Source organism: Cetorhinus maximus, unplaced genomic scaffold (genome assembly GCF_964194155.1).
Source record: "Cetorhinus maximus unplaced genomic scaffold, sCetMax3.hap1.1 HAP1_SCAFFOLD_380, whole genome shotgun sequence".
In the NCBI taxonomy this organism is placed as follows: domain Eukaryota; kingdom Metazoa; phylum Chordata; class Chondrichthyes; order Lamniformes; family Cetorhinidae; genus Cetorhinus; species Cetorhinus maximus.
Genome location: NW_027596326.1, coordinates 92,799 through 107,792, shown reverse-complemented (window position 1 = coordinate 107,792; position 14,994 = coordinate 92,799). Strand labels below are relative to the sequence as shown.

Genomic DNA, 14,994 nt, shown 5'->3' with positions numbered 1-14,994 from the left:
CCCCGTATCTCAGGAAGGATGTGCTGGCCCTGGAGAGGGTCCAGAGGAGGTTCACGAGAATGATCCCAGGAATGAAAGGCTTAACATATGAGGAGCGTTTGAGGACTCTGGGTCTATACTCGATGGAGTTTAGAAGGATGAGGGGGGATCTGATTGAAACTTACAGAATACTGAAAGGCCTGGATAGAGTGGACGTGGGGAAGTTGTTTCCATTAGTAGGAGAGACTAGGACCCGAGGGCACAGCCTCAGAGTAAAGGGAAGACCTTTTAGAACAGAGATGAGGAGAAACTTTTTTAGCCAGAGAGTGGTGAATCTATGGAATTCATTGCCACAGAAGGCTGTGGAGGCCAGGTCATTGAGTGTATTTAAGACCAAGATAGATAGGTTCTTGATTGGTAAGGGGATCAAAGGTTACGGGGAGAAGGCGGGAGAATGGGGTTGAGAAACTTATCAGCCATGATTGAATGGTGGAGCAGACTCGATGGGCTGATTGGCCTAATTTCTGCTCCTATGTCTTATGGTCTAACTCCTCACACCCTGCTTCCTTTAAGAGCTCCATCCCATTCTCTCAGTTCCTTTGCCTCCATCACATCTGTTCTGATGATGCCACTTTCAAAAACAGTTCCTCTGACACGTCTTCCTTCTTCCTCAACCGAGGTTTTCCACCCACGGTGGTTGACAGGGCCCACAACCGTGTCCGGCCCATCTCCCGTGCCTCTGCCCTCACCCCTTTCCCTCCCTCCCAGACCATGATAGGGTCCCCCTTGTCCTCACTTATCACCCCACCAGCCTCCTCTTTCAAAGGATCATCCTCCGCCATTTCCGCCAACTCCAGCATGATGCCACCACCAAACACATCTTCCCCTCACACCCACTGTCGGCATTCCACAGGGGTTGTTCCCTCCGGGACACCCTGGTCCACTCCTCCATCACCCTCTACACCTCAACCCCCTCCCACGGCAACTTCCCATGCAATTGCAGAAGGTGCAACACCTGCCCCTTTACCTACCCCCTCCTCCCTGTCCAAGGACCGAAACACTCCTTTCAAGTGAAGCAGCATTTCACTTGCACTTTCCTCAATTTAATCTACTGCATTCGCTGCTCCCAATGCGGTTTCCTCTACATTGGAGAGACCAAACGTAGACTGGATGACCGCTTTGCGGAACACCTTCGGTCTGTCCGCAAGCATTACCCAGACCTCCCTGCCGCTTTCCATTTCATCACTCCACCCTGCTCTCATGCCCACATGTCCGTCCTTGGCCTGCTGCATTGTTCCAGTGAAGCTCAACACAAACTGGAGGAACAGCACCTCATCTTCCGACTAGGCACTTTACAGCCTTCCGGACTGAATATTGAGTTCAACAACTTCAGACCATGAACTCTCTCCTCCATCCTCACCCCCTTTCCGATCCCCCTTTTCTCAAATATTTATTTTTAAATTTTTATATAAACATTTTTCCCCCCACCTATTTCTATTATTATTTTAAAAAATGATTTTCATTCATTGTTTTATCCTCACCTTTTAGCCTATTTTGATCCTTGCTCCCACATCGTCCCTTCCCCCCACCCCACCCCCACTGGGTCCATCTGTCACTTGCTCATCCTGCTTTCTACTCTTAATGTCACCATTAGCACCTCCTTTAGCCAGTATCACCAACATCAAAACCCTCTGACCTTTTGTTTATGACATCTTTGGCAATCTCTCCTTTGCCTCCACCTATCGCTGCCCTTCTATCCAGCTTCACCTGTCCCACCCCCCCTTAAACAATATCTATTTCACCATATTTCTATTTCTCTTTAGTTCTGGAGAACAGCTATCTGGACTCGAAACGTTAACTCTTTCTCTCCACCGATGTTGTCAGACCTGCTGAGTTTTTCCAGCAATGTTGTTTTTGTTTCATATCCATGTCAATACGTTATTCCATCCACCATGAGCTTTTATTTCCTGCAATAACCTTTGATGTGGCATCTTATCAAATGCCTTTTGGAAATCTATGTACAGCACATCCACCAGTTCCCCTTTATCCACAGAACATGTTAAGAAATGGGTAGAGAAAGGGAAAATAGAATATGAATGCAATCTAGCAAAAAACATAAAAACAGACTGTAAAAGCTTCTATAGGTTTGTAAAAAGGAAGCGTTTGGATCAGACAAATGTGGGTCCATTACAGGCAGAATTAGGAGAATTTATAATGGGGAATTGAGAAATGGCAGAGAGGCTAAATGATCATTTTGTGTCTGTTTTCACTGAGGGAGAAACAGGAAATCTTCCAGATTTAGAGATCCAATGGACTAGGGAGAATGAGGAGTTGAAGGAAATTAGTATGTGTAAGAAAGTTGTATTGGTAAAACTAATGGGACTGAAAGTTGATAAGTCCCCAGGGCCTGATATTTTGCATCTCAGAGTGTTGAAAGAGGTTGCCATGGAGATAGTGGATGCATTAGTGATCAACTTCCAAAATTCTATAGATTCTGGAATGCTTCCTGTAGATTGGAAGGTAGCAAAAGTTACCCCATTATTTAAGAAGGGAGGGGAGAGAAAACAGGGAACTACAGACCTGTTAGCCTTACATCAGCGGTAGGGAAAATGCTAGAATCTATTATAAAGGATGTGATAAATGGACACTTGGTTAATCATGGTCTGATTGGGCATAGTCAGCATGGATTTTCAAATGGGAAATCATGTTTGACAAACTTGGAGTTTATTGAGGATGTTACTCCCAAAATTGATAAAGGAGAGTCGATGGACTAGTATACTTGGATTTTCAGAAGGCTTTTGATAAAGTCCCCCACAGGAGGTTGATTAGCAAAATAAAAGCACATGGGATAGGTGGCAATATACTGGCATGGATTAAGGATTGGCTAATAGGCAGAAAACAAAGAATAGAAATAAACGGGTCATTCTCGCCTTGACAGGCTGTGACTAATGGGGTACCGCAAGGATCAGTACTTGGGCCCCAGCTGTTCACAATGTATATCAATGATTTGGATATAGGGGCCAAGTGTAATATTTCCAAGTTCATGGATGATACAAAGCTAGGCGGGAATGTGTGTTTAAAGGAAGATGTAAAGCGGTTCCAGGAGGATCTGGACAGACTCAGTGAGTGGGTAAGAACATGGCAGATGGAATATAATGTGGAAAAATGTGAGGTTATCCACTTTGGTTGAAGGAACAGGTGTGCAGAGTATTTCTTAAATGGTAAGAGGTTAGAAAGTGTAGATGTACAAAGGGACCTGGGTGTCCTTGTCCATAAGTCACTGAAAGCTAACATGCCAGTGCAGCAGGCAATTAGGAAGCTATTGGAATGTTAGCCTTTATCACAAGAGGATTTGAGTACAGGAGTAGAGAAGTCTTGCTTCAACTGTACAGAAACTTGGTTAGACCGCACCTGGAGTACTGGGTGCAGTTTTGGTCCACTTACCTCAGAAAGGATATTATTTCCACGGAGGAAGTGTAACGAAGGTTCACCAGACTTTCACCATGTTCCGGGGATGGCGGGACTGTTTTATGAAGAGAGACTGGGGAAACTGGGCCTGTGTTCTCCAGAGTTTCAAAGAATGAGAGGTGATCTCATTGAAACCTACAAAATACTTAAAGGGATAGACAGGGTAGATTCAGGTGAGATGTTTCCCCTGGTCGAGGAGTCTAGAACCAGGGGACACAATTTCAAAATAAGGGGGAAGCCATTTAGGACCGAGACAAGGAGAAATGTCTTTACTCAGAGGGTTGTGAATCTTTGGAATTCTCTACCCCAGGGGGCTGTGGAAACTCAGTCACTGAGTGTGTTTAAGGTAGAGATTGATAGATTTCTGATTAACAATAACGTAAAGGGTTATGGGGATAGTGTGGGTAAAAGGCATTGAAGTGTTCGATCAGACATGATCGTATTGAATGGTGGAGCAGGCTCGATGGGCTGAATGGCCTTCTCCTGTTCCCATGTTCCTTCCTCAAAGAACTTCAATAAGTTGGTTAAACATGATTTCCCTTTCACAAAACCATGTTGACTCTGCCTGATTATCTTGAACTTATCCAAGTGCCCTGCTATAACATCTGTAATAATAGCTTCTAACGTTTTCTCCATGACAGATGTTAGGCTAACTGGCCTGTAGTTTCCTGCTTTCTGTCTCCCTCCTCTTTTGAATAACGGAGTTACATTTGCTATTTTCCAATCTAATGGGACCTTCCCTGTTTTGGGGAGTTAAAATCAATACATCAACTATCTCACTAGACACTTCTTTTAAGACCTTAGGATGAAGTCCATCAGGACCCGGGCACTCCCACAGCTCCAACAGTTTACTCAGTGCTACTTCTCTGGTGATAGCAATTTTCCTGAGTTCCTCCCTACCTTCCATTTCCTGATTTATAGCTGCTTCTGGGATGTTACTTGTATCCTCTATAGTGAAAACTGATGCAAAATACCTGTTCAATTCAACTGCCATTTCCTTGTTTTCCATTATCAATTCTCCAGATTCACTTTCTATCGGACCAACGCTCACTTTGTTAACTTGTTTCTTTTTCAAATATTTATAGAAATTCTTAATATCTGTTTTTATATTTCTGGCTAGCTTTTTCTCGTATTCTAATTGTTTCCTCCTTGTTAACATTTTAGTCATCCTTTGCTCTTCCTTATATTCTGTCCAATCTTCTGGCCTTCCACCTATCTTTGCACAATTATATACTTTTTCTTTAAGTTTGATTCTATCTTTAACCTTTCTAGTTAACCACGGATGGTGTGTCCGTCCCTTGGACTTTTTCTCACTTGTTGGAATGGGTCTATTGTGTATTCTGAAAAATTTCCTTAAATGTTAGCCACTGCACCGCTATTGACCTATCCCTTAACCTAGTCTATATGCAGATTAAAATCTCCCATGATTATCGCTGCGCCTTACTGACAAGCTCCCATTATTTCTTCTTTGATGCTCCATCCTAGCATGTGGTTACTGTTAGGGGGCCTGTACACAACTCCTACAAGCGACTTCTTGTCTTTACCATTTCTCATCTCTACCCAAACTGTTTCCACATCCTGGTTTCCTGAACTTAGGTCATCCCTCTCCATTGTGCTAATACCATCATTAACTTCACCAAGGCTCCTTAGACAGCACCTTCCAAACCCGCGACCACTACTATCTAGAAGGACAAGGGCAGCAGATAGCTGGGTAGATGCCAGTGTTGTAGCTGTACTGGAACAGATTGACTAGGAACACGGCAAGTTCTGGAGCACAAGTCTTCAGTACTATTGCTGGAATATTGTCAGGGCCCATAGCCTTTGCAGTATCCAGTGCCTTCAGCCATTTCCTGATATCACGTGGAGCGAATCGAATTGGCTGAAGACTGGCATCTGTGATGCTGGGGACCTCCAGAGGAGGCCGAGATGGATCATCCACTTGGCACTTCTGGTTGAAGATTGTATCAAATGCTTCAGCCTTATCTTTTGCACTGATGTGCTGGGTTCCTCCATCATTGAGGATGGGGATATTTGTGGAGCCTCCTCCTCCAGTGAGTTGTTTAATTGTCCACCACCATTCACAACTGGATGTGACAGGACTGTAGAGCTTAGATCTGATCCGTTGGTGGTGGGATCGCTTAGCTCTGTCTATCACTTGCTGCTTATGCTGTTTGGCACTCAAGTAGTCCTGTGTTATAGCTTCACCGGGTTGACACCTCATTTTTAGGTGTGCCTGGTGCTGCTCCTGGCGTGCACTCCTGCACTCTTCATTGAACCAGAGTTGATCCCCTGGCTTGATCGTAGTGGTAGAGTGGGGGATATGCCGGGCCATGAGGTTACAGATTGTGTCCGAGTACAATTCTGCCTCTGATGGCCCACAGCGCCTCATGGATGCCCAGCCTTGAGCAGCTAGATCTGTTTGAAATTTGTCCCATTTAGCACGGTGTAGTGCCAAATGGAGGCAGATGGAATACAATGTGGGAAAATGTGAGGTTATGCACTTTGGCAGGAAGAATAGAGGAGCTGAATATGATTTAAATGGAGAAAGGCTGCAGAAATCTGCAGCACAGAGGGATTTGGGGGTCCTCATGCATGAATCACAAAAAGTTAACATACAAGTTCAACAGATAATAGGGAAGGCAAATGGAATATTGGTCTTTATTTCAAAGGGAATGGGATATAAAAATAGGGAAGTCTTGCTAAAACTATCCAAGGCACTAATTAGACCACACTTAGAATACAGTGAATAGTTTTGGTCCCCTTATCTAAGGAAAGATATACTGGCATTGGAGGCAGTCCAGAGAAGGTTCACTAGGTTGATCCCAGGTATGGAGGGATTTTCTTATGAGGAGAGGTTGAGTAGGTTGGGCCTGTACTCACTGGAGTTTCGAAGAATGAGAGGCAACCTTATTGAAACATATAGGAGTCCCCTGGGGTCCCCTCTCGCAAATCGGTATTCCATTTTGGAGACTGATGAGGGCGCTGGTTCCTCCAGGGAGTGCGGACAGAACCAAGCTTCTGGCACCACAAGCAGCCTGTCTGTACAGGAGGGGAGGAAGAGCAATAGTAATAGGGGATTCTATAGTCAGGGGAACAGATAGGTGCTACTGTGGCTGTCAATGTGACTCCAGGATGGTGTGTTGCCTCCCTGGTGCCAGGGTCCGGGATGTCTCTGAACGGCTGCAGGGCATCCTGAAGGGGGAGGGTGATAAGGCAGAGGTCATGGTACATGTTGGTACCAATGACATAGGTAGAAAGAGGGATGAGGTCTTGCATCAAGAATTCAGGGAGTTAGGCAGTAGATTAAAAAGCAAGACCTCTCGGGTTGTGATCTCTGGATTACTCCCAGTGCCATGTGCTAGCGAGCTCAGAAATAGGAGAATAGCACAGATAAATACGTGGCTTAAGAGCTGGTGCAGGAGGGAGGGTTTTAGATTCCTGGATCACTGGGACAGTTTCTGGGGAAGGTGGGACCTGTACAAGTGGGATGGTCTACATCTGAACCAGAGCGGGACTAACATCCTTGCGGGCGGGTTTGCTAGTGCTGTTGGGAGGAGTTTAAACTAATTCGGCAGGGGGAGGGGACACAGAATGTTAGCAGAATAGGGACACATCATAATACAGTAAAACAATCAAGTCAGAGGGAGTACAGCTGCAATAAGCTTCAAGGGAGCAAGGCAAGGCTGGATGGCCTCTACTTTAACGCCAGGAGTATTACAGGTAAAACGGATGAGTTAAGGGTGAGGATTGACATGTGGAATTGTGATATAGTAGCCATCACTGAGACGTGGTTGAGGGAGGGGCAGGATTGGCAGCTCAACATTCCGGGATATAGAATCTTCAGGCGAGACAGGGGAGGGGGTAAAAGAGGAGGCGGCACTGTATTATTAGTAAAGGAGTCAGTTACTGCAGTAAGGAGAGATGATATCTTGGAGGGGGCATCAAATGAAGCTTTGTGGGTAGAGCTTAGGAATAAAAAAGGGGCAGCCACATTGTTAGGTGTTTATTATAGACCCCCAGATAGTCAGCGGGAAATTGAGGAGCAAATATGTGCACAATTTGTGGAGGTGTGTAAAAACAATAACAATAGGGTAATTATATTGGTGATTTCAACTTTACCAACATTAATTGGGATAGACATAGTGTTAAGGGCTTGGATGGAGTGGATTTCTTGAAATGTGTACAGGAGAACTTTTAGGTCAATATGTAGAGGGTCCAACAAGGGACGGCGCAGAGCTGGACCTAATTCTGGGAAATGAAGCAGGACAGGTGGCTGAGGTGGTGGTGGGCGAGCATTATAGTGATAGCGACCACACCATGGTACAGTTTAAGTTTGTTATGGACAAAGAAATCGACAAGTTGCATAAAAATGTTTTGGATTGGGGGAGAGTGGATTTTAATAAAATAAGACAGGAGGCCAAGGTAGACTGGGAACAGCTACTTGTGGGGAAATCTACAGAGGAGCAGTGGGGGGGGGGGGGGGGGGTGGTGTTCAAAAAGGAAATGGGGAGGGTACAGGGTCAACATGTTCCCTCTAGGGTGATAGGAAGGAGTAACAAGCCCAGAGAACCATGGATGACCAGAGATATTCAGGTTACGATGAGAAGGAAAAGAGAGGCTTTTAGTAGTTACAAGGGAAGTAAATCTGCGGAGGCATTAGTGGAGTACAGAAAGTGCAGGGTGGAGCTTAAGAAAGCAATTCGGAGAGCAAAGAGGGGATATGAGGAAGCTCTGGCTGGTAAAAGTAGGGAAAGTCCCAAGATATTCTATAAGTATATCAATGGGAAGAGGATAACCAGGGAAAGAGTAGGGCCTATAAGGGACCAGGGGGGAAATCTATGGGTGGAGCCAGAGGACATCGCTAGAGTGTTGAATGAATCTTCACGTCCATCTTCACCCAAGACAATGAGGATGAAGGTATCGAACTCGGGGAGAGGGACTGCGAGGTTCTTGAGAAAATTGATATAGGGAGTGACAAGGTATTGGAGGTGTTGGCAGGCTTAAAAGTGGACAAATCTCCAGGTTCGGATGATTTGTGTCCCAGACTGCTGAGGGAGGCAAGGGAGGAGATCGCAGGGCTCTGACCCAAATTTTTAATTCCTCTCTGGCCACGGGGGAGGTGCCAGAGGACTGGAGAACAGCTAATGTGGTTCCGCTATTTAAGCAGGGTTGTAGAGATAAGCCAGGGTACTACAGGCCAGTGAGTCTCACGTCAGTGGTAGGGAAACTATTGGAGAAATTTCTGAAGGAGAGTATCTATCTCCACTTGGAGAGGCAAGGTTTGATCAGGGATAGTCAGCATGGCTTTGTCAGAGGGAGGTCATGCCTAACAAATTTGACTGAATTTTTTGAGGAGGTGACCAGGTGTATAGATGAGGGTAGTGCAGTTGATGTAGTTTATTTGGATTTCAGCAAAGCCTTTGACAAGGTCCCACATGGGAGACTTATAAAGAAGGCAAATGCACATGGGATACAGGGTAATTTAATAAGATGGTTTCAAAATTGGCTTAGTTGTAGGAGGCAGAGGGTGATGACAGAAGGATGCTTTAGTGACTGGAAGCCAGTGTCTAGTGGCGTACCACAGGGATCTGTGCTAGGTCCCCTATTATTTGTCATTTATATAAACGACATAGGTGACTATGTGGGGGGTAGGATTAGGAAGTTTGCGGATGACACAAAGATTGGCCAGGTGGTTAACAGTGAGGTTGAGTGTCTTGGGCTACAGAGGATGATCAAATTGGCAGATAAGTGGCAGATGGAATTTAACCCTGAAAAGTGTGAGGTGATACACTTTGGAAGGAGTAATTTGACAAGGAAATATTCAATGAACAGCATGGCACTAGGAAGTTCTGAGGAACAAAGGGACCTTGGTGTGTGTCCATTGATCTCTGAAGGCAGAGGGGCATGTTAGTGGGGTGGTGAAAAAGGCATATGGGACTCTTGCCTTTATTAATTGAGGCATAGATTACAAAAGTAGGGAGGACATGTTGGAGTTGTATAGAACCTTGGTGAGGCCACAGCTGGAGTACTGTGTGCAGTTCTGGTCGCCACATTATAGGAAGGATGTGATTGCACTGGAGGGGGTGCAGAGGAGATTCACCAGGATGTTGCCTGGGATGAAACATTTAAGTTATGAAGAGAGGTTGGATAGACTTGGGTTGCTTTCGTTGGAGCAGAGAAGACTGAGGGGCGACCTGATCGAGGTGTACAAGAGTTTGAGGGGCATGGACAGGGTGGATAGGGAGCAGCTGTTCCCCTTAGTTGAAGGGCCAGTCACAAGGGGGCATAAATTCAAGGTGAGGGGCAGGAGGTTTAGGGGGGATGTGAGGAAAAACTTTTTTACCCAGAGGGTGGTGACGATCTGGAACGTGCTGCCTGGGAGGGTGGTGGAGGCGGGTTGCCTCACATCCTTTAAAAAGTATCTGGATGAGCACTTGGCACGTCATAACATTCAAGGCTATGGGCCAAGTGCTGGTAAATGGGATTAGGTAGGTAGGTCAGGTGTTTCCCACGTGTCGGTGCAGACTCGATGGGCCGAAGGGCCTCTTCTGCACTATGATTCTGTGATTCTTAGGGGGCTTGAAGGGTAGATGCTGAGAGGTTGTTTCCCCTTGTGGGAGAGTCTAGGACCAGAGGGCACAATCTCAGAGTAAGGGGTCACCCATTTAAAACAGAGATGAGGAGGAATTTCTTCTCTCAGAGGGTAGTTAATCTGTGGAATTCTTTACCACAGAGTGCTGTAGAGACTGGGTCGTTAAGTATATTCAAGGCTGAGATAGACAGATTTTTAATCAGTTAGGGAATCAAAGTTATGGGGAAAAGGAAGGAAAGTGCAGTTGAGGATTATCAGATCAGCCATGATCTCATTTAATGGCGGAGCAGACTCGATGGGCCGAATGGCCGACTTCTGCTCCTATGTCTTATGGTCTTATAACACGATAGAGGGTATCCTCAATGTGAAGGCAGGACTTTGTCTCTACAACGACTGTGCGGTGGTCACTCCTACCGATATTGTCATGGACAGGTGCATCTGCGGCAGGCAGGTTGGTGAGGATGAGGTCAAGTATGTTTTTCCCTCTTGTTGGTTCCCTCACCACCTGCCGCAGACCCAGTCTAGCAGCTATGTCCTTTAGGACTCAGCCAGCTCAGTCAGTGGTGGTGCTACTAAGCCACTCTTGGTGATGGACATTGAACTCCCCCACCCAGAGTACATTTCCACCCTCAGTGCTTCCTCCAAGTGATGTTCAACATGGAGGAGGCACTGATTCATCAGCTGAGGGAGGGCGGTACGTGGCAATCAGCAGGAGGTTTCCTTGCCCATGTTTGACCTCATGACATGAGACTTCATGGGGTCCAGAGTCGATGTTGAGGACTCCCAGGACAACTCCCTTCTGACTGTATACCACTGTGCCACCACCTCTGCTGGGTCTGTCCTGCTGGTGGGACAGGACATACCCAGGGATGGTGATGGTGGTGTCTGGGACATTATCTGTAAGGTATGATTCTGTGAGGATGACTATGTCATTGCTTGACTAGTCTATGAAATTTTGGCACTAGCCCCCAGATGCTAGTAAGGAGGACTCTGCAGGATTGACAGGGCTGAGATTGCCGTTGTCATTTCCGGTGCCTAGGTTTGTGCCAGGTGGTCCGTCCTGAAAGCAAGCATACAGGTACAGCAAGCAGTTAAGAAGGCAAATGGCATGTTGGCCTTCATTGCCAGAGGACTTGAGTACAGGAGCAAGGATGTCTTACTGCAGCTGTACAAGGCCTTGGTGGGACCACATCTGGAGAAGTATGTGCAGTTTTGGTCTCCTTACCTAAGAAAGGATATACTTGCCATAAAGGGAGTGCAGTGAAGGTTCACCAGACTGATTCCTGGGATGGCAGGATTGTCATATGAGGAGAGATTGGGCCGACTAGGCCCTGTATTCACTGGAGTTTAGAAGAATACGAGGGGATCTCATTGAAACGTATAAAATCCTGACAGGGCTGGACAGACTGGATGCAGGGATGATATTTCCTCTGGCTGGGGGGAGTCTAGAACAAGGGGTCACAGTCTCAGGATACAGGGTAGACCATTTAGGACTGAGATGAGGAGAAACGTCTTCACTCAGAGGGTGGTGAACCTGTGGAATTCTCTACCACAGAAGCTGTGGAGGCCAAGTCACTGAATATATTTAAGAAGGAAATAGATAGATTTCTGGACTCTAAAGGCATCAAGCGGTCTGGGAGAGAGTGGGAGTATGGTGTTGAGATAGAGGATCAGCCATGATCATATTGAATGGCGGAGCAGGCTCAAAGGGCCGAATGGCCTACTCCTGCTCCTAGTTTCTATGCTTCTAAGAATCACTTGATCAAGAGTGAGGTCACCAAGAGGTTTTCATCACAGACTCTGATAGCAATGTGGTCTCGAATAAGTTCACCTTTCAATGCGCTGTATCTGCAAGAACTAGCTCACTGATATAGGTTGGTAAGAAATAATTCAACGAATCCCCCTGGTCTTTGGGATCTTTGATTAAAGCACACACACCCGTTGAATCACAAGGTCTCAATTTGGGCTAAAATATGTGTCGAAGGCTTTAAGGACAGTCTTGAAGTCTGCGGAGGTCCCTCCCTCCCCCTTCTCAAGCGGACATCGTCGGTGACCAGTCCTACGAAGTAAAGGAATGAACTAACCTGGTGCTTCTGCCCTTTCAAATGGAGGCCCCCAATGCTGCTCAATATCCAAGGAAGTGTTTTTTCCATAACTCCCACTTTTGGCCTCTCTGTGGGCTCTCGAGATTTTTGAACGGGCGGGGCAGTGACTGATCGCCAGGTACAGACATCGTTACCACTTTCCAGTTTGCTGCCTCATTTAGCTACGCTTGCAGATCCTCACTTTGGTCAGGTTTTCTTCTAGTCTTGTGCCAGGGTGTTCCGTCGATGGCACCAACTCTTTGTTAGATTGGTGTCACTTCACTGCCACCATGTTTTGTAAACTGGTCGTGTGGCCTTTCTTATCTGGGAAGACTGTCGTCTGACTCAAGTGGTTCCCTCAAACTGATTTATTAATACTATATACCAGATAGGTTAGAGTAGGTATGTCTCTCATGAGTACAGAGTGTTCCATCCTCTCTCTCAAGAGTCTAGCACATTACTGCTGATGTCACTGTTACATCATGACCACATCACTCACTACCAAAACTATTCTATTAGCCCATTATGAGTCAGTAACTGCCCCTTTTTATTCCATGGGCTTTAATTTTCCTACAAGCCATTATTATGTGACATATTATTAAATGCTTTTTGGAAGCCCAGTTCTACCACATCAACTGCATTATCCTCATCAACCCTCTGTTGCCTCAAAAAAGCTAAAATGAATAGATTTGCCTTTAACAATTCCATGCTGGCTTTCCTTAATTAATCCACACTTATCAAGAGACTATTAATTTTGAGCCAGATTATAGTTTATAAAAGCTTTTCCAGCACTGAGGTTAAACTGACTGGCCTGTAGTTGCTGGCTTTATCCTTATGCTCCTTTTTGAACATGGGTGTAACATTTGCAACTCTCCAGTCCTCTGGCACCACCCCTGCGTCTAAGGAGGATTGGAAGATTATGACCAGTGCCTCCACAATTTCCACCCTTACACCTCTCAGTATCAATGCAAGCATCCCATCCGATCCTGTTTGCTTATTCACTCTAAAATTACTGTCAGCCTTCATAGTATCTCCTCTTAACTATCTTAACAGAGCACCCCATCAACCTCCTCCTTTACCATTGTTTTGGTAAAGTCTTCTTTCTTGGTGAAGACCGATGCAAAGTAATCAATTAGTTCTCATGGCTTCTGCTTCAACCAATACGTCTCCATTTGGTCCCTAATTGGCCTCGGTGCCTCCTCTGACAACATTTTACTATTTATAAGTCTTTCGATTTCCTTTGAAGTTAGCTGCCAACCTATTCTCGTATTCTCTTTTTGTTCCTCTTATTTAATTTCTCATTTGTCCTCGATAGTTGTCATAGTTAACCCAATTCTTCCTTGTATTATCACCCTGGCATCAGTGGTGCCCACCCTTTTCCTGCTTCACCTTACCCATTAACTCCACCATCCAAGGAACTCAGGGTTTGTTTCCCTTCATTACACAGAGTATGTTAAGAACCTGGAACTCACTGCCTATGAGGGTGGTGGGAGCGCAGACGACCGATGATTTCAAAACAAAATTGGATGGGTACTCGAGGGGAATAAACCTCCAGGGCTATGGGGATAGATTAGGGGGATGGGACTGGCTGGATTGTTGGGCAGAGATGGCATGAGCTGAATGGGCTCCTTCTGTACATCATTAGTTTATGACTCCAGGAAATGAGCACAAAAAGCAAGGCTGGCACTCGAGTGCAGTAACGAGGGTGTGCTGCATTGTTGAAGTTGTCATCTTGTGGGTGACATGTTAAACCAAGGCCCCATCTATCCTCTCAGGTGGACGTAAAAGATCCCATGGCACTCTTTCAAAGAAGAGCAGGGGAGTTATCCCCAGTTTCCTAGGCCAATATTTATCTCCCAACATCACAAAGACAGATCATCTGGTCATTATCATACACAAATTGACTGCCGCATTTCCTACAATTCAACAGCAACTACACTTAAAAACCCATCATTGGCTGTAAAGTGCTTAGGGATGTTCTGTGGTCTAGAAAGGCACTATATAAATACAAGCTGATCTTTTTTGCTCTAGACACAGGAATTCTAGTTGATCTGTCCATTCCCCTAAACTGCTCAAGAACCATTGAGGGATTATCCACAGTGAACTCCTTTGTAAACAATTCCAGTCTGACTTCTCCTTCCACAAGAGTCTGAACTTTTGCTAGTAAAATCATACCTCGTTGGCTGTGTTATAGGTCCCCACGATCCTGATAAACACCACCGGCTGCCGCTCAAAGCTGATTGTTTGCCATGATCTGGAAAGAAAACATAGTTAACACAGAAAGAGTGCAAAGGTATTTAACTGGGAGTGCAGAATCAATACACAGACTGGGAGACTCCTTCCTTAATGAGGGAGTAATGGGGCCCAACAATCCCCAGAGTGATTCAGAGTTAGATCAACAACCAAACACTGGGAAATCGACACAGTACAAAGAGAAACAGTTTCAATATGGTTGGGGGTTTTATATTGAATTTGCTTTTCCTCATCAGGTGATTCTTTTGCTCCAAGAGAGATTTTCTGGAGGTAAGGCTCTTGGTGCAGATAATTCTCGAGTGTAATTCATAGCACAGATGGATTTCAGTCACTCCGAGCTCTCCCTGTCACAAGACTGCAGTGTGCAATGAGAAATTAACAAAAATAATGACTCAGCCATCTCCACAAAGAAAGAAGAAAGGGAGGTGGTGTTAGAAAGGGAGGATTAACTTGAGGAGCAAGAACAGAATCCATTTGGTTTGATTGAGAAGCGGATGATCAGGTTGCTGGGGATATTCTATAGGCCTTCAAAGAGTGAGAGGGAGATAGTGGAGCAAATCTAAGGGCAAATCACGAAGATGTGCAAGAACTATAGACTGGGGGACTTTAATCACCCTA

General features: G+C 45.5%; 1 protein-coding gene across 1 annotated transcript in view; it reads right to left on the bottom strand.

The window, feature by feature from the left end:
- The window catches only part of LOC144673548 (BTB/POZ domain-containing protein 9-like), an 82,059-nt gene that overhangs the window by 19,908 nt on the left and 47,157 nt on the right, over positions 1–14,994 (bottom strand). The window contains exon 4 of the mRNA XM_078535312.1: positions 14,299–14,377. Coding sequence (XP_078391438.1) covers positions 14,299–14,377 — 79 coding nt within the window. The remainder of the gene's footprint in view (positions 1–14,298; positions 14,378–14,994) is intronic.